The sequence below is a fragment of the Vipera ursinii genome, assembly GCF_947247035.1.
Source record: "Vipera ursinii genome assembly, chromosome: 11".
Taxonomy (NCBI): domain Eukaryota; kingdom Metazoa; phylum Chordata; class Lepidosauria; order Squamata; family Viperidae; genus Vipera; species Vipera ursinii.
Genome location: NC_139524.1, coordinates 20,364,365 through 20,384,105, shown reverse-complemented (window position 1 = coordinate 20,384,105; position 19,741 = coordinate 20,364,365). Strand labels below are relative to the sequence as shown.

Sequence of the window (19,741 nt, the reverse complement as noted above, 5' to 3'; positions counted from 1 at the left end):
CCGCCGCTCCGGCTGAGCCACCCAGCCGGCCTCTCGAGGCGACACCTCTGGCCAAAGAATCGGCCGCTAAGGACAGTGGCCGAAACCCAAACCTCAAAATGAATAACAGTGTCCCCCTTTCAGATCCTCCCTTATTTTTTGCTCCAGGCTATAAAAAGACGCTTTGGGTTCAGAATTAGTTTTCCCTGTTTTTTTTGGAAGGGGCACTGGAATCGATCTCAAGCTGTGGAAATGCCCGCTCAAAACCCCGTAAAGCTCTGGGTCCCTGTTCAGAAGGTTTGGCTGGCGTGGCTGCCCTTCGCTAACCCTTCAGAGACCCTTTTCCTGGTCCCACATCAGCCCCAAAGCTTGGCAGAGTATCCTGATTGCGCTCAGTTGTTTACGGCAACCCCAAAACACCAGGGATCCGATCCCTGGATCCTTGTAAAAGCTTACCAGAGACGGCGTCACCTGGAAAATGTGCAGCCCCGGGTCTCCTGAGGGCATCAGGTAAGGGAAGACGGTTGGCCAAACGGGTGCCAAGCCACATTGCTTGTGTCAAGAGTGGGTAGGAAGTATGGGAGGTGCATCTTCGGTCCACAATAAAAAAAATAATACTGCATTGGTGTAAAAGAATTAATACCCAAATGTCTTAACTAGCCTCCGTCTCACCCAATCCGAACCAAATAATGCAAAGGAGGCCCAGGGGACCATCAGGCTGGCCGTCTCTTGGCCAAATCCTGATTGTAGTCGGCTCTCGGCCCTCCCCATTGAGTTAGCATCCTCTCCCTGCTGAAGTCAGTGCCAGAAATAAAATGACATTGGGTGGAGTCTGCAGACCTTCTGTCAGGCTCTGTTTTAGGTGCAGTGGGCAAACCATCACCCCAGACAAACTGCCGAAAAGTAGAATTTCTCCCCTACCCATGCTCAGGACAGGGTTCTCCGGCCGGATCCAAAGAATCCGACTGAAAAGCTCCTCGTCCTTTCATGGTTGTACTCTTTATACACTTATGATTGTGTATCATCTGACCCATCCACTGCGATAATCACGTTCGCAGATGATACAACTGTGGTGGGTCTTGTTACAGGTGGGGATGAGACAGCAGGGTTCTGGGTCTCGACCAGAGCCTGGAAACGTGGGAACTGATGACCTGCCTGATTCCTCGGCTCCGTGCAGGACTTCTACACCCAGACCTTTGTCCAGGAAGGCCTCCGGAAAAAAAACGTCCCGTAAACAAGCTTGAAAGATACACTAGAGGCAGCTAATTGCTGTGGGAACCTGATGGCCCTCCTGGATGGGGGTCACGTGCAGGCTTGGCCCCTGGGATCAAGCTAAGGGGGAGCCGGGCTTTCCCACGGCTGGCCCTTCTGCACTTGGTGGGACCTGAAACGCTCCAGACAGATCAGGGGGCTCGCAAATGCCTGGGCAGCAAAGGCAGGGGGGTGCCCGGTGGCTTCCTGATAAACGCTCACGGCATCGAGATGGACCGATGGGGCTTGAGCAAAACCACAAGCGAATCAGGTGAAGGGTCAAGAACTGCAGCTGAATTTAATTGCCGACTCATCTGCGCTTTAGGAAGGGTTCCTGCCTGTCACGCGCCACTGCTGTCTGGGGCAGCTCAAGGGCCCTGCTGACCAGCTGAGCAGGTTTTCCACGTAAGAAGGCTGAAGACCAAAATCCATATTTCACGTGAATGCTTCCAAAGGAGCAATTTGAAGGTAGGTGGACTTCAACTCCCAGAGTTCCCCAGCCATCATGAGGTTGAGAAGCCCTCTTCTAAATCGCGAGATGCTGCAGCGCTGGGAGGGAATGCCTCCTCTTCCTGCGTCTTCTGGGGGGAAAGAGCCAAGAGAGAGGAGCGGCCTGACTCATCTACTGATTCAGCCTCGTGATTAACCTGCTGAGCTTTCTTCACAGGTGGGTTTGCAGCCCTGTTGTGCAACTTTCTCTGGCACACGCAGAAGGAGCCTTTCCCGTTCGTTCAGCTCGTGGGATTCTCTCATGGCAGGCCTCCAAGTCACGTCCAGGAGCTGTGATCTCATTTGAATGACATCTCTGGTGCGCCAGCTCTGGACTCCAGCCTGAATTTCACGTGTCTTCCACCTGTCTGCTTTCCAACGTCCAACATTTATGCAGGGTTTTTCCGCACAAAATAGAACACAACAGAAAACATTGGCACACTTGGTGCAAAAGCAGGTCTGCCCACAAAACCTTCCCAGTGAAAGCACCCGAGGGCCTCCTCAGAAGACCACCTGCTGCATTTGTAAAGTTTTTTGTACTGCTGCCGTGTTCCTTCTCGGTTTTGGCCCAAGGAACTCAGGGCAGCCTTTATCCCTCGCAAGGGACCTGCCCGGGTTCGACCCGTGAATGCCGTCGCCTGTGGAGGCTTACGCTGAGCCCCCGTAAATCCTGGTGGATCAGGCCCGTGTGGGGAGCCAGGAATGGGGGCCAGGGCCTGCTGCCACGTTGATGGTATGGATCAGGCCATTACCCTCTGAGGCTGACCTTGGGGAGCGCCAGAAGTTTTCCAGAGCTTTCTGGCTGCCCAGCAGCTCTTCCCAAGGTCACCTTCACAAAGAGTGCGTGCGTGTGTGAGATTAATGGAGGTGTGGCAAAGGCTTGCAGATACTTGCGTGTGCCTGTCTCTGCTGAGGCAGGGACCTTTGTGTTACCCTGGTCCCCCCCCCCCACTCCCCAGCCATCGCGCTGCAGCCTCAGGGCCAGAGGAAAAGACCGCTTTGCTGAGGGAAGCCGGCTCGGGCACCGGGGTTGGGCCAGCCTGATGGGCACTCCTATCCAGAGAAGCACAACGTATTTTATGTCCCTGATTAACGGCTGTTTCTTGTTTCAGCCAGTACTGTTTGTTTCATTCTTCTGTTCTTTTCTTCGTGGTGACAATAAACCTAGAGTCACATTGTGGCTGTTTAAATACAATAAAGAAATAGAGGAACACTCTTGCACTTGAATTCTGAAAATGCAGCCTGGACATTGGTGACTAGTATCCTGAATTATCTCCCTGCACTCTTTCCCCTCCTGGCTCACTCCAAATGGGAAATTGATAACATTAGTTAGCAGGTCCTCTGGCTGTGCTGATCAGAATGATGGGAGTTGTAGTCCAGTTCTGGAAAATGACCTGGGGAAGACTATAGGCGGCACAAGTGCCAACTGTGCATGAGAGATCGATTTTCACCGATTCCATAAAACACTCCAGGGATATTAATTGCATTTGGCAAAAAGAGGCATTTGGCATTTTTGGTATTATCTATTAAAACATTTCCACCCCATTTCCTGTAAAGTATCTCAGACCTATTTACAATCGGATCTGGAGAATAAGAGGTGAAGGAAAGAAGAAGCGCCTGGCAAGGAAGGCTGGGAGAACGGAGGGCCACAGAGGCGGATGGGAGAGTCTTGAATCTCCAAGGAGGGAAGAGAGCGCTTCAAAAGAATGCTGCGGCAGTGATTGACTCAGAGTTACTGTTTATTTTGGTCAATGACCAGATAAAATGGAGCAAATATAAGTTAACTACAGCAGAGAGGGGGAAAACAAACAAATATCCACAGAGCCTAAGAGGAGGATGAGGATTCGGTCACGTTCAGGAGTCCGAAGCTATTTCTCATTCGCAGGGGATACACACAGCTTGGCTGGTTTCTGTTGCTGAAATTTTTTAAATGTCATAAGCTACCTGGAGTCGCCTACTGTATTTGTGAGATGGGCAGCTATAAAAATTTGTTTAATAAAATTTATAAGACAGTTGTGGCCGATGGCCTTTTCCGATCTGATGGACCAGAAGCTCCCTGGGGTCTTCCGAGGGGAGACCTCCTTGGAGGTGTTGCAGAGGGAGCCCTGCAGCTACACCTGGATCCCACTGAGGGGGCAGGCGGGTTCGGTTAATTGTGGCGAGGGGATTATTGAATCTCCCAGGGAAAAGAGCTGAGGATCCACTATTCCATCGGGCTCTGAAGAGGGACCTTTCTCAAGAGACTAGTGAGCTGGCTGCTTTCCACCTACGTGGTTAAATGGAGTTTGGGCAGAACTGGGGATGAGCCTGTTTCATTGCGGACTTTGATGTCTCAAAGCTTTTCCCGAGTAGCTCTCCTGGCCACGGGGGGGGGGGGGGGAGACCTGGCCTACTCAGAGGGAATCCCCCATTTGTGCATCGCTGGAGATGGGGGATCATGCAAGGCTGGCAACATAACAGGGCTTCCAGGCTAATTGGTGAGGCTCCTCTAGGGCCCTCTTTGCACTTGCTTTGTAACTCACTGGTTACTCACGCAGTGGGGTAGCCCACGCCTCTGGCCAGGGGACCCTCAGCCTCCTTGGCAGCTGCAGGGACTTAAATGTCTGTCTCCGAGTCCAGGAAAGGGGACAGCCAGGAAGCCAGAGCCGGAGTGGCTCAGCCACTTCTGCTCATGGAAGCCTTTGGCCCTCTGCGGGATCCGACTCCGGCAAGCCCTGGAAGGGCAGCCCAGGTTTGCAGGATAAGCGCATCCTCTGAAACCACCAGAGACAGGTTTCCCTTCAGGGGAGGCAGAGAAAAGGATTCTCCTTTGGCCACAGCAGCTCACACCTTCTTTGTTTTCACCCGGTTCCTATTCCTGGGAATCTAACGCTGCAATTTGATGGTTTTCTTCTTTTAATGGCATGTTTGAATAACTGCACTGCATTGCTTCTATTTTCCAGGACACTTTTCCAAATTTGACTTTGGATACACTAGAGTGTTGTCGCAAAACTAGCCAGGGACCGAGCAAAAAGAACATGCCTAAATCGGTGGCTGACAGGGAAATAAAGGGTCTTGGGAAAAGAGCAGAAAGGGGCAGATTTCCCCCTCCCCGCCCCGGGGATCTGTTCTCCTGCTCCAGAATAGCAAAACGAGAGCTGCAGTTTGGGGGCTCTGGGCACAATGCAGCTTTGGGGGCTGCTGAAACGGAGGGGAAGATCTAGAAGGAAATCTGGGGCAAAGGCACAGCCTGGGAGAGAAACTAAAACACATACAAAACTTTCCCACCCTTTGCTGAGCGACTGAAATTGCAGACAAGACAGGGAAAAGCATAAAGAGCTGCAGGAGGCTGAAAGAAAAGTGCGGGGAAATGTACCCCCCCCCGTTTGCAGGTGTCCCATGCTGCGCACCCCCACCCCCCCACCCGCGCTGCCCTTCCCGAGAGACTTGATCTTCTCAGGATCGAGTTGGCTGCGGGACTATACAACTGGCCCTGAAGTGGTGCGAGGGCCCAACTCTCCGCCCAGGAAAAGGGGGCGCCGCAAAAGGAAGGGAGGTGGGGGGAGGAGGCCCCGGGCGCTGGGCCCTCCGGCTGCCCTCCTGACGCTCCAGGGTTTCGCCAATCGCTGGGAATGCGGAGCGAAGCGATCCGTCGGGGAAAAGCCCGCAAGAGAAGGAAGAGGAGGCTGGGGGCGATGGGCTCGGGAGTCCGGCCCCTGCAGGAGGGAGGGCAGCAGCGGGGCGTCTCCCGGGGGCCGGTCGTCGGCTGACATCACGGCTCGGGGCGAGGGCGGCGGGCAGGCAGAGCGAGGCTCGCCGCCCGGGCAGCGCACAGGTGCCAGCCGAGGAGGAGGCAGGAGCCGCACGACGCCCGAGATGCCCGCCGCCCTGCCCGCCGCCCTGCTCGCCCTCCTGCTCCACGCTCAGCTCGGCGGGCTGGCCCCGCTGAACGGTAAGCGCCGGCCTCGGCGGGGAGGGGTCTTCCTGGGGCTGGCAGGCACCCTAACCCAGCCCGGGCTGCTTCCTCGCGCCGGCCGGGGCGGTTTCCCCCGCATCCCCGGCAAGGGCGCTGCGGGCGCTGGGGGGCTTCGGCGCCGAGCCAGCCCCGGCCCCGCTCCGGGGGAGAGACCGGACCGCCGCTTGCCCCGAGAACGTCGCACGGCCTTGTGTCGCGCTGGTGTCGGATGATGGTTTCAGGAACCTTTTAGGGCTCGCTGGGGAGGGTGACGTCGAGGCTTCCAGACGGAAGCCGGAGAAAGACAAGGCAAAACTCTGAGGGGCGGGGACGGGGCTCTCGAGAGAGACCCCCTGCAAGGCTTGAGACCCTCCTCTGCGGAGACCCTCCCCCTCTCTGGCCCTCTCGCCCCCCATTCAGGGAGCAGCCAGCGCCAAAGAGGTCCCCTCCCCTCCCAGGGCAAAGGAAGAGGCTCGGTCCGGGCACTCGGGCTGGTTTGGAAATAAGCCCCCAAGCCGAGTTTGGTCAAGAGGGCACAAGGAGCCCCCGAGGGCGTCACGGCGTCCTTCAGGCAGAGGGCCGGGAGGTGGCCAGGCAGGAAGGACTCAGGACAGGGTCCTTGCCCGACCCCCAGCCCGTTTTCTAGCAGAGGGGAGAGTCCTGAAGCAAGACACGGGGGAAGGCAGGGGGGGGGAGAGACCACCTGCCGGGTCTCCCTCCCAGACCTTTCTGGAAGAGAAGCCTTGAGCCTCCCCCGCACAAGAGGTTCCTGGCCAGGCCTCTGAGCAGACCCCCAAGGAGAGGCCGGAAGAAACAGCGAGGTCTGTGGAAGTAGCCCCTCGTCTGCCCTTGGTGAAAGGCGGGTCGGAAGTCCCGATTCCAAAGAGAGATGTGAAGGGAAGAATTGGGTGGGCTGTGGGGGATAGGGTTACGGGGAGGGGGAGGGGGAGGGAGGGAGAGCGAGCAGGGGAACAAGACTCCAAGGTGCTCCAGGAAATGTTTATTTCAGTGAATGGAAGCAACCTGATCTGTTTATTTAGCGTATATTTGGGTCTGTGTTGTGCTGCTTCTCCTACCACCTCTTCCTCCAAGGGGACATTTCCAGAAATGAGGCTGCTGACACTTTCCAGAAATCCAGAATTCTGCCCGTACAAATCTAGGGACTGCCTGTGGGCAGGTTTTGAAAGGATGGTGGCCATCTAATTGCCAAACTCAGGATTATTCACTAAACAATGTTTTCAAGAAAAAACAACAACAACAAACCTCTGTTGCAAATATTTCCCTCATGGTTTTATTACCCTTCTGGTTTTGTATATGGGATAGGTTTAATGCTGCTTTAACTTGAAACTCATATCCCTTCTATTTTCCTTCCAGGATCAAAGTGGTCCTACATTGGTAAGTACCCACTTTAATTGATTAGATTAAATCATATTTGGTGGCTCCAAGTCTGATTAGATCCAGGGAGGTATAATTTAGTTCATAGCAGAATATATTTGGTGCCACAATCTATACAAACCTCCCATTCATTTATATAAGCCTGCCATCATGGGATAAAATGCTGGGGGAGGGGAGGGCTTCATAATTGAGCCCAGCTAACCCACAGTAATTACTTCAGGAAACCACTAAGATGCTTTAGGCTGGCTTGTGGTTGAGTGTGTTGTGGGAACTGAGCAGTTGTTTCAGTACACTGGGTGAAGGAGAATACCCTGTTAAGCCATCCTAGGGTTACCTGTTTGTACCTTGCATGTTAAGAGACCAGATCTTTTCTTATCCCAGTTTTATGGTTGAGCATGGAGGGTGAGCCCAACCACCAGGTCTGACAGAAGGCAGTCTTTGTATCCTGTGAAGCTACCACGCAGGGCTGAGTTGGTCACTACCAGGTGAAGCAGTTGAGTGAGTCAGCCAGTAAAATCCATCAGGTTAATGACCTGTGCTGCTGTCTGGTGACAGGGGAGACTTGAATTAAAGCAGGTCTGGATGGAGCCTGTAGGAGCCTGGGGCTTCTCTAGACCACCTCGGAGTCCGAGTGCAAGTATATGGGGAACCAACACAATCCCCATCTCCTCTCAGGACTCCACAGGGAAGATACTCAGACCTCCTCCAGCTTGGCCACCAGAGCAGGAAGTCTGCCCCAGACATCTCTTGGACGTGGATGTGCACAGAGTTTGGGGGCCACATTGGAGAAAGGAGGTGCTTCCCCTCCTAGCCCAGAAACCTTCCGTCATCCAACCCAGATTTCACATGCAGGCATTCACACTCTCCCCTTCTGTACCCAGCCTATGAAGCAGACCTTTGAGACGAACAGTCTAAGCCTAGGCAACCCGACAGATTGCTCACTGCTCCTCCCACTGGATACCATCTGAATGCAGCATTGTGACCCAGGTGCAGCTGAAGATACCGTCCGTGGTTGTCCTGAGGAGACCCCAGTTGAAGTTCAGCAGGGGCTCCTGGCTGTTAAAAGGAGGTCACTCCTAAGTCAGATCTGAAGCCTGTCCATCTTTCCCTGCTGCTCACATAGGAAACTACGTAGCCTTAAAAGAAGGAGTTTCGTTTTTTTTTAAAAAAAGGTTTTGTGCAGGAAATGGCATGACTAGATATCTCCCAGTTAAATGATGAATCAAAGCCGAAAGTGCAGAATATGCAACTCTGCTGATGAGACAAGATACAAACTATTCCTCAGATTTTTTCTTGCCCAAAGAACTCAGATACTAGGCAGAGCTTTTCTTGACCCTTCTGTTTCATCCTGACAACCATCTCCCTAAGTAGCGGGTGAGGCTGAGAGCTTCACTAGCTCAGCAGGGATCTGAAAGTTCCTGATTCTTTCCCCTGACTTCTTCTCAAGCACCTGATAGTTAGTCAGTGCGGGGGGTCTTTCTCTGCTTGAAGCCAGGTGCCTGCTGGCCTATTGTGGCAAGGGGTCGAGGCTGAGTGGGGGGAGGGACCCATCTTTGCCTCCCCTAAAGGAAGGAGCAGACACGGAATGATATCTTGACTTGACCATCTGGAGGTCTCGCTGTCCTAGGTCCCGATGGAGAAAAGGTGTGGCCAAAGAAGTACCCCTTATGTGGGGGAGTCTTCCAGTCTCCCATTGACTTCCACAATGACATCCTCCAGTATGACTCCACCCTTTCGCCAGTAGAACTGGAAGGCTACAATGTCTCTTCTGATGTCAAGTTCTCCTTGACCAATAATGGGCACTCAGGTAACAGCAGCAAACAAGGATGGAGGAGGGACATTCTGAGGGAACCTGAACAGCCATGAGCATGACTAATCAAGTCACATCCTTGGCCTCCAGATGTTCTTCACAGGCCATGCTGGCTAGGGATCACAGCATCGATGTTCATACATCTGGAGGTGCAAAGCTGGGGTAGCCTGTTTTTAACCAGTTAGAGCCTTAAAGAAAGACCACCGTTGGCATGCTCCAAAGTTGGGGTATCTCCTGGGCACCTAATGCGGCAATGCTTCCACTCCACCTTCTCCCTCCTCTCTTCTTCCATAGTAAGAATGAACCTCTCTTCAGCCATGCGCATCCGGAGTCTCTCCTTCCAGTACTCAGCAGCACAGCTCCACCTACATTGGGGAAATCGGAACAAGCAGGAAGGATCCGAGCACACGGTCAGCGGGAGGCATTTTGCTGCTGAAGTAAGACAATCCTGTCCTTTGGCGGTTTCCCTTTCTGTGGGATCCAGCCGGCCATCGCATGAGATCTCCTCATGGTTTCCATCTTGAATGGAAGAGCTGCTGGGGCTTGTTGGGCTGAGGTAACAGCTGCTGCCTTCATCCTCACACCCTCCAGATGTCTTGGGGCTTGATTGCCATGATGCCCAGCTTCCTTCCTTACTTGTGAAAAGTCAAGGGACACAGACTAGGAGAGGGAGCCCACACGGCAGCATTTCTCAACCTGGGCGACTTGAAGATGGTGGACTTCAACTCTCAAAACTCTGCTGGCTGGTCAATTCTGGGAGTTGAAGTCCACCCATCTTCACGTTGCCCAGGTTGAGAAAGACTGCCATGTGGTTCCATTCTGGCCCTCCTCACATGAGAGCACCAAGATGCTCCCATGCTCCCTATCCTTTGCTTTCTCTTCTTCTATCCATGCCATCCTGAGCACCCTTTGACCAACACAAAATTATGGGGACTTTCTCCAACCTTCGTCCTTCGAGAACCTGCATTGATCCTTACTCTTTTTCTGATTTGTTCCTTCCTCCAACAAACTTCCCATTTGCAAACAGCTAATAATCATATAAGCAAATTCAACAGCAGCCTTCTTTTCCTCCTCCATTTGCTGCGTGGGATAAAATTACCAGACGAACAGCTGGGAGACGCAGACTCACGTTCTCTCGCCTGAGAAGTCATCTTTATCAGCTCATCAGTTCTGTGTCTCTGGTTGCATCATCCCAGCTTTCAGGGGTGTCCCAGAGAATGGCCTCCGTAAGACCCCGACACAATGGGTGGATCCAGCCACGAATTGTCCTCAATTCCTCCGATTCATAACCACAACATTGTTTCATGTCTCGGGCTAATTATAAGTCTAGGGAAGGCCTGAGATTCCCTGAAGTCACAATTTCAGGTCATCAACAAAGACAAAAGTCAGGGCTCAGCCAAGGGAATTCCGTTCTCCCGGCTATTAACAAGTAAGCCTTAGAAATCCCGGTGACCATTTCATTCTCCCTTTGCAGCTGCATATTGTCCATTACAACTCTGACCGATACCCAGATCTGAAATCAGCAGTTGACAAGCCCAGCGGGCTGGCAGTCTTGGCAGTCCTGATTGAGGTAAGGCGTGCTTCTTCCCTGCTGGGTTTAGATGACTCTTCCTGCCAGGACCTCTGGATAGTGCAAAGCGCATCCTTTCCGTGGGTAAAACTGGCCCATCCTGTGGAAGGACCCTTGTCTGTCTCTAGAAGCATCCATGAAGCCACCAGTTCAACTTCAAGAGGATTTTACTCTGGTGCAGTCATTTAAAAACCCACCTCTCCTGCAGCCAGTTTCACTTGCTAAGAACATTTGGCTTATTTTTCCAAAGTGATTATTTTGCAAATGATTTGGTGAGCCGCTCTTAAGAATTTTTGAGTGTAGGCAAAGAAATCACACACCGCAAGATGTGATTATTATTTTAGCAAGAGCAGCTGAGGACTCCCTAAAAGTGGATGTAAAATCAGGAGGGTATATTTGCCCTGCAATGAAATTATCGCTGCCCACAAAATCAGCCGTTCATTTGCTCAACAAATGAAGGTGTCAAAGCACTGGACCAGATCAAAAGGATTCGGCTTCACTTGTGTCACTTCACAATCAGTTGCTGAGCCCCTGAATTTGCACCACTCTCCGCTGTATAAATGGCCAAGAGGCTTTTCCTGCAGGGATTATGCCCTGCGGTTTAGATGGCCCCTTTCTGCTCTGAGGCCCACCGGTGGCCGCACGTCCCAGGCAGCAGATAGGAAATGACCCCTGTCCATTTTGTTGCAGGAGGGCGAATTCAACCCATCCTTTGAAAAGATCTTCAGCCATTTCCAATACGTGAAGTACAAAGGTAGGAAAGGATTTGCGACTGAGAAGGGAGCCCTGAACAACCAAGAGAGGATACTTGGTGCCTAGAAGGGCGATTAATCCCTTGCTTTTGGTGTCAGATTGATTTGCAATGTAACCAGTTGCAGTGTGTGTGTGTGTGTGTGTATACACACATGCGCACACACATATTTACCAATCTGACTTACAAAATACAAGAATGAGGCAGAACAGACTAAATTGTTTACAAGCAAGCTGCAACCAAGGCTGTGGATATTTTCTGCAAGCGTTTCATCCTCTAAGATATCTCTCTCTCTGGTTGTCTGACTCACCATCCCTATTTTCTCTGTCTAAGTGACAGTAAACAAAACCTGAATTCCAGTGTTTGTCCAGATGACAACAGCAGCACATCAGCCGTGTGGTTCAGCCACATAGGGATTTTCAGCAGGCGGCCACATGGACTGGCCGGGCCGACCTTGGTCTTTACAGCAAAACATCTGGATTCTTTGGCTGGATGCAACCCCCTGCTGCCAGGACTGGCTGCAGAAAGCCCTGAATAAGTTGGCTGAGTACATAGTTGAATTATCTGAAAGTTTAAAGAAAAGGCAAGATAAATATTTAGGAAATGTTCCATCCAAAATCAGAACAAACAGGTGCAAACTGCTAGAGTCCAGCTGATGAAGCGGCTGATTCCTTTCAGATCAGGATGCCGTTGTTCCCGGTTTCAATGTCCGAGATTTGCTCCCAGATAGATTGGACGACTACTACCGCTACGAAGGATCTTTGACCACACCTCCATGCTATCCAAGTGTCCTCTGGACAGTTTTCCGAAAACCTGTAGAAGTTTCAGCAGAACAGGCAAGTTCCGTAAAACACAAAATACATTCTGGGAACAGAAGTGATTTTGCAGGTAACTTGAAGAAAAGTATAACTCCCTCTGGTGCTTTCCAGGTTTTCTTCGGCCCTGATAAATGCTGATCCTGTAACAGATGTTTCTTCCTTTCAGGATTTAATTTCTAAAAAATTAAACTAACTAGGAGCCAATGAACGAATGCATGAATATATCGTCCACTTGTATACTTTACCATACTTTTCCATAGTCCATTATCTTCATAAGAAGCAGGCCAATTCAGATTCTTCTTAACTCTCTAGTTTTTGCAGAATTAAGAAAAACACCCTTTCCATACAATTGTTTTAACTGCGGTCAATGGTCCAAGCCCTTCCCACACTGTAAGCCATGGCAAATTTCACCTGGGGAAACTCATTTGTCCGAAAGTAGCTCTCCTCCGTGTGCAGATGCCAAAGCCAACCATGGACTGCTTTGCTCACAGCTGCTGGCGCTGGAAACCACCCTCTACTGCACGGAGTCGAACGACCCTGCCCCTCTTGAAATGGTGGACAACTTCCGGAGAGTTCAGGAATTTGACGAGAGGATGGTTTCTGTCTCCTTCCGACAAGGTAGGCAAGAGAAACTGCCTCCCTACCAAGAAGATTTATCACGATCCGGCTTAGGCTGACATGAACTAGAGACCAAGTTGGGTTAGACTCATCCCAAAGGTGCTTTTTCCAAAAGGCAACTGGACTTTCTTGGTTTTTTTCTTTGAAAACATTTTGCTTCTCACCCAAGAAGCTTCTTCAGTTCTTACAGTTCTACAGTTAAAACTGTAGAAGCTCTTTGGATGAGAATGAAATGTTTTCAAAGAAAAAAACATGAAAGTCCAGTTGCATTTTGGAAAAAGCACCTTTGGGACAACCATGACCCAGATAATGGAGACTTAGTTTACAGGCCAGCTGGGTAAGCCTGGCACCCTGGGGGCTGCCAAGTGGGAGACTGTGAAGCATAGTTCACCCTGCTATGTCTGCAAGGCCTGCTAATTATACCGTAGACTTACTCTAAAAATACGGATTCCAACTTCGGCTTCAAAACAATAACATTGGCACAGAATCACAAGATACTTTTGGATGAACTTGGAAATGAGCGAAGAGGTTAGAGCAACCTTAAAATTAAAGGTGTCCAGATGGAAGGTTGACAGCCAGACGGCCCCCAGTCTTTGGTCTCCAGAGGTTCTTTACCAAATTTGATAAAGCTAGGAATGAAATTCTGGGGCTGGTGGGTCCCACATAAACTGGGTAGATTTCATTTAAATATAAGGGAAAAATTTGTATTTGTTTCCCCTCAATGCTGCTTTTTAAAACAGTCCCAGTCACTGGTCTGTTATAACGCAGGAGTTGTGAGAAAGAGTGTGTGGGGGGAGGAAATCTGTAAAGATTTTATAACAAGATGTTATTTCAGAGGGCACTAAATTATGAACACCTGCCCTGGAGGATTTAAGCATCTGAGCAAAATTCAGTATGGGTACCGAAGTCTTTGTTCAGTGTAACTCAGGAGGGGCACTTGAGAGCAAAGAGCTCCCAGAGGATCAAAATTCACACCCATCTAGATAGTTCAAGGGATGCATCTCAGCTCTCTGGATCAATCAGAGCAGTGTTTCTCAACTGTGTCAACTTTAAGATGTGTGGACTTCAACTCCCAGAATTCCCCAGCCAGCCACCCATGCCAGCTGGGGAATTCTGGGAATTGAAGTCCACACATCTTAAAGTTGACACGGTTGAGAAACAATGGAGTAGGTCTTAAATAAATAAATAATAAATGAGATAGCCTCTTCCCTCCTATGTTGCTGTATCTAGCACGATATTTCTTTCTAGACCTGCAACCTGCCCCATCTGCCCGGGGTCACCAAGGGTGCTTAGTCCACAGCAGCAGCAGCAGCAGTGGGACAAGCTCTTGTGCGTCTCAAAGAAATCAAAACTTTGCCTTGCAGGGAGACACTTTCTGGGGAGGTTCAAAGGATCAGACGAAGCTCTGCAAGAGGTTGAGTTTGACACGTAAAAAGCAGGAAAGGCTCATCACGCTGGGTTGCCCAAATCCACCGTCATGGGTGCAAAAATTAGCCATCTCATGGGGGAATGGGAAGCTCCAGCCACTGCCTCAAGCCTCTTACTTGGTGTTGCAGGGCTGACCCAACAGTGGTCTTTGTTAAAAAACACAACACAACACCAGACCAGCCATGAGGAAACAGTAGGAAAACGTAGGAATGTCCTGATAGCTAGTCCTGTGCAAAGTTATGAATAAGCAGTGATGGAGTAGTTTCTTTTGAGGGGGGCAGGAAGGCTATGTAAATAGCCCCCACTTCAGTCATCTTCAAGTGATGCTGAGCAGACTAGGATTGGGGGGAATGGAGCTACTCCTTTTTAAGTGTACACCTGGATCCGTTTTTCTCAATCTTGGCCACATTAAGATGGGTGGACTTCAACTTCCAGAATTCTACAGGACTTGGGAATTCTTGAAGTCCACCCATCTTTGAGTGACCAAGGTAGAGAAACACTGATTTTCTTGACTTACAACGTACGGTGAGCCAACCTGTGTATCGCAGGCATGCCATGGGTCAGAAGTGAATTATGGTCCCTCCTGAGAGAGGCTTGTTGGCAAAACAGACTGGAAATCTTAGGGTTGTACATAAGAAGTTGTAATTTACAAAACAAAAGAGCAACAAAGATGGCTAATTTTTTCTTCAAACAACTTTGAATATATCTGTATATAGAAATATAGTGATGTTTATACAAGCAATGACTGGTTTGGGACAGAACAGCCGAGGAGCAGACTCCCGGATTATTCTATTTTTTTCTATGTTTGCAATGCTCACAAACTGCAATAAATTCTGCTCTAAGCTTAGCCTTGTACAGAGTATTTCCTTTAAGCATCAGAGGCTGTGATGAAAACTTTCCTGGGCTGAGAACTGTTGGCTGTCCTAGTTGTGTTATATGCTCCTTACAGACTTTGAAGTGGAATTAGGCAGCTGCTGCACAGCCCAAATGTTGCCGAGGCAGTTCTGCAGGCCAGGGCTTACCCAGGAGGAGACGAGGGGGCCTTGAGAGAGCAGGGCTGGGTGTGTGGGAGAGAAAAGCCAAGGTGGCAGCTTTGATCAGCTTTGATTCCTCCTGAGATTGCCCTGCTTAAGACAAACACACCCAGCACACATGCAAGGCAGAAAGAGAGAGAGAGGAGGAGGGGAAGAGAAGAGGCTGTTGTATGTCAGTTTATTGGGCAGGCAAACCTGAACCCAGGGCAGAAGCTCTCATCCGTGTCCAAATCAACCACAGAGCTCTGGGGAAAAACAGGGGGGCCTGGCCCGAACATTTTTGCATGGGGAAAGGACTGGCAGATGAGCCTCGGGGAGTACCAAGCAGGGCAGGCAGACAATTTGGCAGTTCCCGGAAGAGATTCCCCTTCCCAACTAGCCACTCCAGAGCCACTCCAGAGCTTAAGGAAGGGCGCCTCCTTCTCAGCTTTGATTTCAAGGCCGGTAGGCCAGGCCTAGCTGCGCTTCATCTGGCGCCACAGAGCAGCCTGCAAGGCTCCTATTTAAGGGTCCATTCTATTTACTCACGTGCGTCCCCAATAAACTGACCTTTTGCCCCCAACTGGAATCCAACTGAAGCCGCCTCCCTCCCATGCTGCTAAACATGACTTGGAGTGACTTTCCAGCACCGTGTCCAGCATGATTCAGCGGTGATGTTTTCACCCCAAGAAAGCCAGGCAGCATCTGGATTCTGGTCCACCCTTTTCCAAGGACAGGCAGGAGGTGAGAACCAGCACTGGAACTCGAGACCCAGGGGAGGTTTTGGGTGCCAGGACAACACCCACAGCGCGCCCAGTTCTTTGTGCCTCCAACTGGTTTCTGCTTGCCTTGGCAACTCACTTCTCTGCTTTAAAAGCACTGGGCAAGAGCCAACCCCGAAGATGCTGGCATTAACAAGCTTCCCAGTGCCTCTCCGCCCTGCCTTTGCCGTAAGACAGTTCTTAATGAGCGACTGTGGAGACCTGATTATTTAATCTAAAAGAACTAGCTTGAAAAACCAAAGAAAAAAGGATTGGCAACAGATGGGGTAAGCTCAGCCAAGGGTGGCACTTCGAACTGGAGCATATAGAAGGGGCAGAAGGACTATAAGTAGGACTGAAAGAAATGGAGAAATGCAGGGGGTTGGGAATCCAAACGGATCTAATAGTTTTATGCCCCAGAGGTTAAATGGAAATGATAAGTGGCTGAAATTTGGAAATATGGTTTACGCTCCGCGGTTGACGGAGCTGTGGCTTTCCTTTTCGGTAAGGGATACCGCAAACCGGGCAGTGAGGCAGGATGACTGCCATGGAGTCTCATAGGCTGGTTTGAGAAACACTGACCTATGAAGGCATCACTACCAGGGTCTACCCATGTGGTTGGTGGGGCTTCCTAGCCAGGACTTGCCCAAGACCCTCGGCCACCCAGGTCAGTGGCTGCTTAGGGGTGGCCGAGGGTCTTGGGCTGGTCCTTCCTGGGAAGCCCCACCAACCACAAGGACAGATCCTAGTGGTGATGTCTTTGTAGGTCAATGTTCCTAAAACTTGGGAGCTTGAAGATGTGTGGACTTCAAGTTCCAGAATTCCCCAGCCAGAATTCTGGAACTTGAAGTCGAAACATCTTCAAGCTCTCAAGGTTGAGAAACACTCTTCTAGGAAAACAAGAGAAACCTGGCTGGGGGGCCAAGAAGATGACTCAGCTGTCCTCCCCTTCTAGCTTTGCCAGTTTGTCAACAGCTGCCCTTCCTTCTCCTGCCACCCAGGATTGGCACTGAGTGAAACTCTTCCTTCCTGCCATTCAGAGACAGGAGATTGTCATCCTCCTTAGAATCAGTTGCCTTTGTCCAATAGTCATTTCAGTGACACCATTGTGACTTTGCATCTCATTTTGCTTCTTCTTTTTCTCAAGATCCAGCTCCAGGTGAACACAACCCAGGTATGTTTTTCCCAAGAGTGCTCGGCATAAAGTGCCCTCCTCCGTTCTTCAGTGGGATTTCTATCTCTTCCATCTGCAACTGTCGTTGCTCTGATAACATCTGGACTCAACTGACTTCTTGACCTTCTCCTGCCTGTCTCCTCTCCAAGATAACCTCCTGCCCTGCAAGTAATATTAACCTTACTAATTCAGAATAGACCTATTGGAAAAGCTTCAGCAGCATGTCTTTGGTTCCAGACCTTCACAAACTACAAAGGTTTCTTCTTACATATGATTGACCCTCACTGCACCTTCTAAAAACAACTGGCCTGGCACACTGCTAAAGATGCAAGTCACAGTCCTCATAAACCTCTCTCTCTCTCTCTCTCTCTCTCTCTCTCTCTCTCTCTCACACACACACACACACACACACACACACACACACACACACTCCTTCTTACCACAGCGAGAGAGCTGAGCAAATCAGTCACACAATTCCACTATTTAACCTTGGAGCCAGGCTCTTATTTCCAAATTCTCCACGGCTATTTCATTTTATTTCACATGATAAAAGTACACGGGGAACCGCTCTAGGGAAGCTGCTTATCTCATTCGGGTTTTAATTCCAGGGCCAATTACGGCACCTGGTCCAAGGAGGAAGGTTCTCCTATTGGCAAGACTTACTAATAAGTGTTTTCCTCCAACCACCTGACCCCACCTCAGGTTTTGTCCTCTTTGTGGTGTTAGCCGGCATTCTTGGCATCGTCTTTGTCACCGTGGTGGCCTTCTGGCTGATTCGAAGGAAGAGGTAAGACTTCTGCTCCACCTCCTCTTTGTCTGCACTCCTGGCTCCCCCCTGCTAACACCTTTCTGCCCCCTGAGCAGACCTGACCCCTTGGGTCCTTGGAATACCCAGGAGTAGCGCTCTTTCTGCAGCCCCTGGGCTTCCTCCCCTTCCCCGGGTCCGAAAGCAGTGCCATCGCTCGCTGTGTGGACACATTTCAGCCAAGGCTCCAGAGGAGACCGAGGACAGGGAGGCATCAAAAACGGTATCACCCTGGGCTTAGATTAAGGGTATCGAAACACGGCAGCTTTAAGACTCGTGGACTTGAACACCTGGATTTCCCCAGCCAGCCTGGGGAAGTTGAAGTCCAAAGGTCTTAAAGTTGCCCCAGGGTTGAACACTCCTCAGATGGTTGTTCTTCCAAGCAGGAGAAAGCATCGGGTGCCAGAAGGGACAATTCCCACCTCCAGCAGAGAACTGCCCGAGGAGTCCACTCAGCATGAGCTTTTTGGTGTGAATGACAGTTCACATGTTACATGTGCTTGCACTCGAAAATAGATAAGCCCTTTTGATCTCCTTGTTATTGTGCCCTCTGGAGTGCCGCCCTTCGGCCACTCGGCTCAGTGAACAAGAGCCCTGGGACATAACTGCCTCTCAATGTTGGCTAACTCCGGCTTCTCCTTCCCAGCCTCCAGAGGGCCAAGGAAGAGAAAGGGGTAATCTACAAGCCCGCAGTCACCAAGGAGGAAGAGGAGGAGGAAGAGAACATCTCCAAAGCTTAAACCTCTGCAATGCTCAACTTTAAATATTCTTAACAGCTGGATGAGCCAAGTGTTGCTATCTCTCTTGTCATGTTTATTGGCCGAGTTGGGTCTCTGGGTCCCTCGAGTGCAAACAGGGCTCTGCTCCCTTGTGTACAGACGTTGTGAGACAGACGTTAAAAATATCTCCCTCCAAGTAAATCACATAACTGCTAGGAGATGTTCTGGGGTTTGCTTAACATTATAGCATGTAAATGTGATATTTATGAATAATAATAATCTGCCTCAAAAAAAGCTACTGTTTATCTACTGAATAGATGAATTTCCTTCCTGTTCCCATAAAATAATTACTGCTGATATTAGGAATAGATCACCAGGATAAGTGTTCGTGTTAACGTCTTAAAGCAGGGGTCCGCACATTTGACAACTTTAAGAATTGTGGGCTTCAACATTCCCCAGCGTGGCTGGCTGAGGAATCCTGGGAGTTGAAGTCAACAAGTCTTAAAGTTGCCAGGTTTGGAGACCCCTGTCTTAGAGGCATAAATATGTAGTTCGGTTCTCTTTGTTGTCCTACTGATTTTAACAGGAATTACATCTGTTTAATCTCTTCTATTTAAGTCTAAAATAAGCTATATCAAGCATGACTTCTAAGAAATACATGGGGCTTATCCCGTGATGTCGAATTGTGGCTGTGTGCTGTACTTGCATCTCTGGAATTGAAGACCAAGCATCTCAGGTTTTAAGAACAGTGCCAGGCTGAAGGCAGCTACTCCAAGTAGTCAATGAGCAAAACGAAGGTCAAATGAAACACTCTGATACTATCTACTCTGAAATTAGGGGGAACTAACATTATTTGAGGGCTCCAAGCACCTTGTTTCCTACAGTGACATATAGGGAAGTTGCCGGTTTGAAGTCTTATTATGATGAAAGTCTCTTATAGATAATGTGCAATTTCATGTATCGTCATACAATAAATATTTTTATTACCGGTAAGAGCTTTAGAGTTTATGTCTCTCTCTCACACACAAATGTACTGAGAAACACCAAGTGAAATTCTGTTCCTGGTTGAGGGCCAGGCTATATTTACACTTTGTATTTTCTGAACTATCCATCAAGCTCTCCAGCACTCGTAAACCACAACAGAGACTTTAACATCAAAATTGTTAGCTAAAGGTACCAAAATAGTCACCTAACGGGTTTGAGACCACATTTTGGATCTCAGTGAG

The 19,741-nt window shown here is 50.0% G+C and overlaps 1 protein-coding gene across 1 annotated transcript; it reads left to right on the top strand.

The window, feature by feature from the left end:
- Positions 1-5,574: 5,574 nt before the first annotated feature.
- On the top strand, positions 5,575-18,536 carry CA12 (carbonic anhydrase 12; the record flags this gene model as incomplete). The annotated part of the gene is made up of 11 exons (XM_083371462.1): positions 5,575-5,650; positions 7,028-7,048; positions 8,676-8,855; positions 9,153-9,295; positions 10,333-10,428; positions 11,119-11,182; positions 11,858-12,015; positions 12,489-12,615; positions 16,965-16,991; positions 17,694-17,778; positions 18,443-18,536. 11 exons carry the CDS (start codon positions 5,575-5,577, stop codon positions 18,534-18,536), a joined length of 1,071 nt encoding a protein of 356 aa, XP_083227588.1.
- Positions 18,537-19,741: the final 1,205 nt, after the last annotated feature.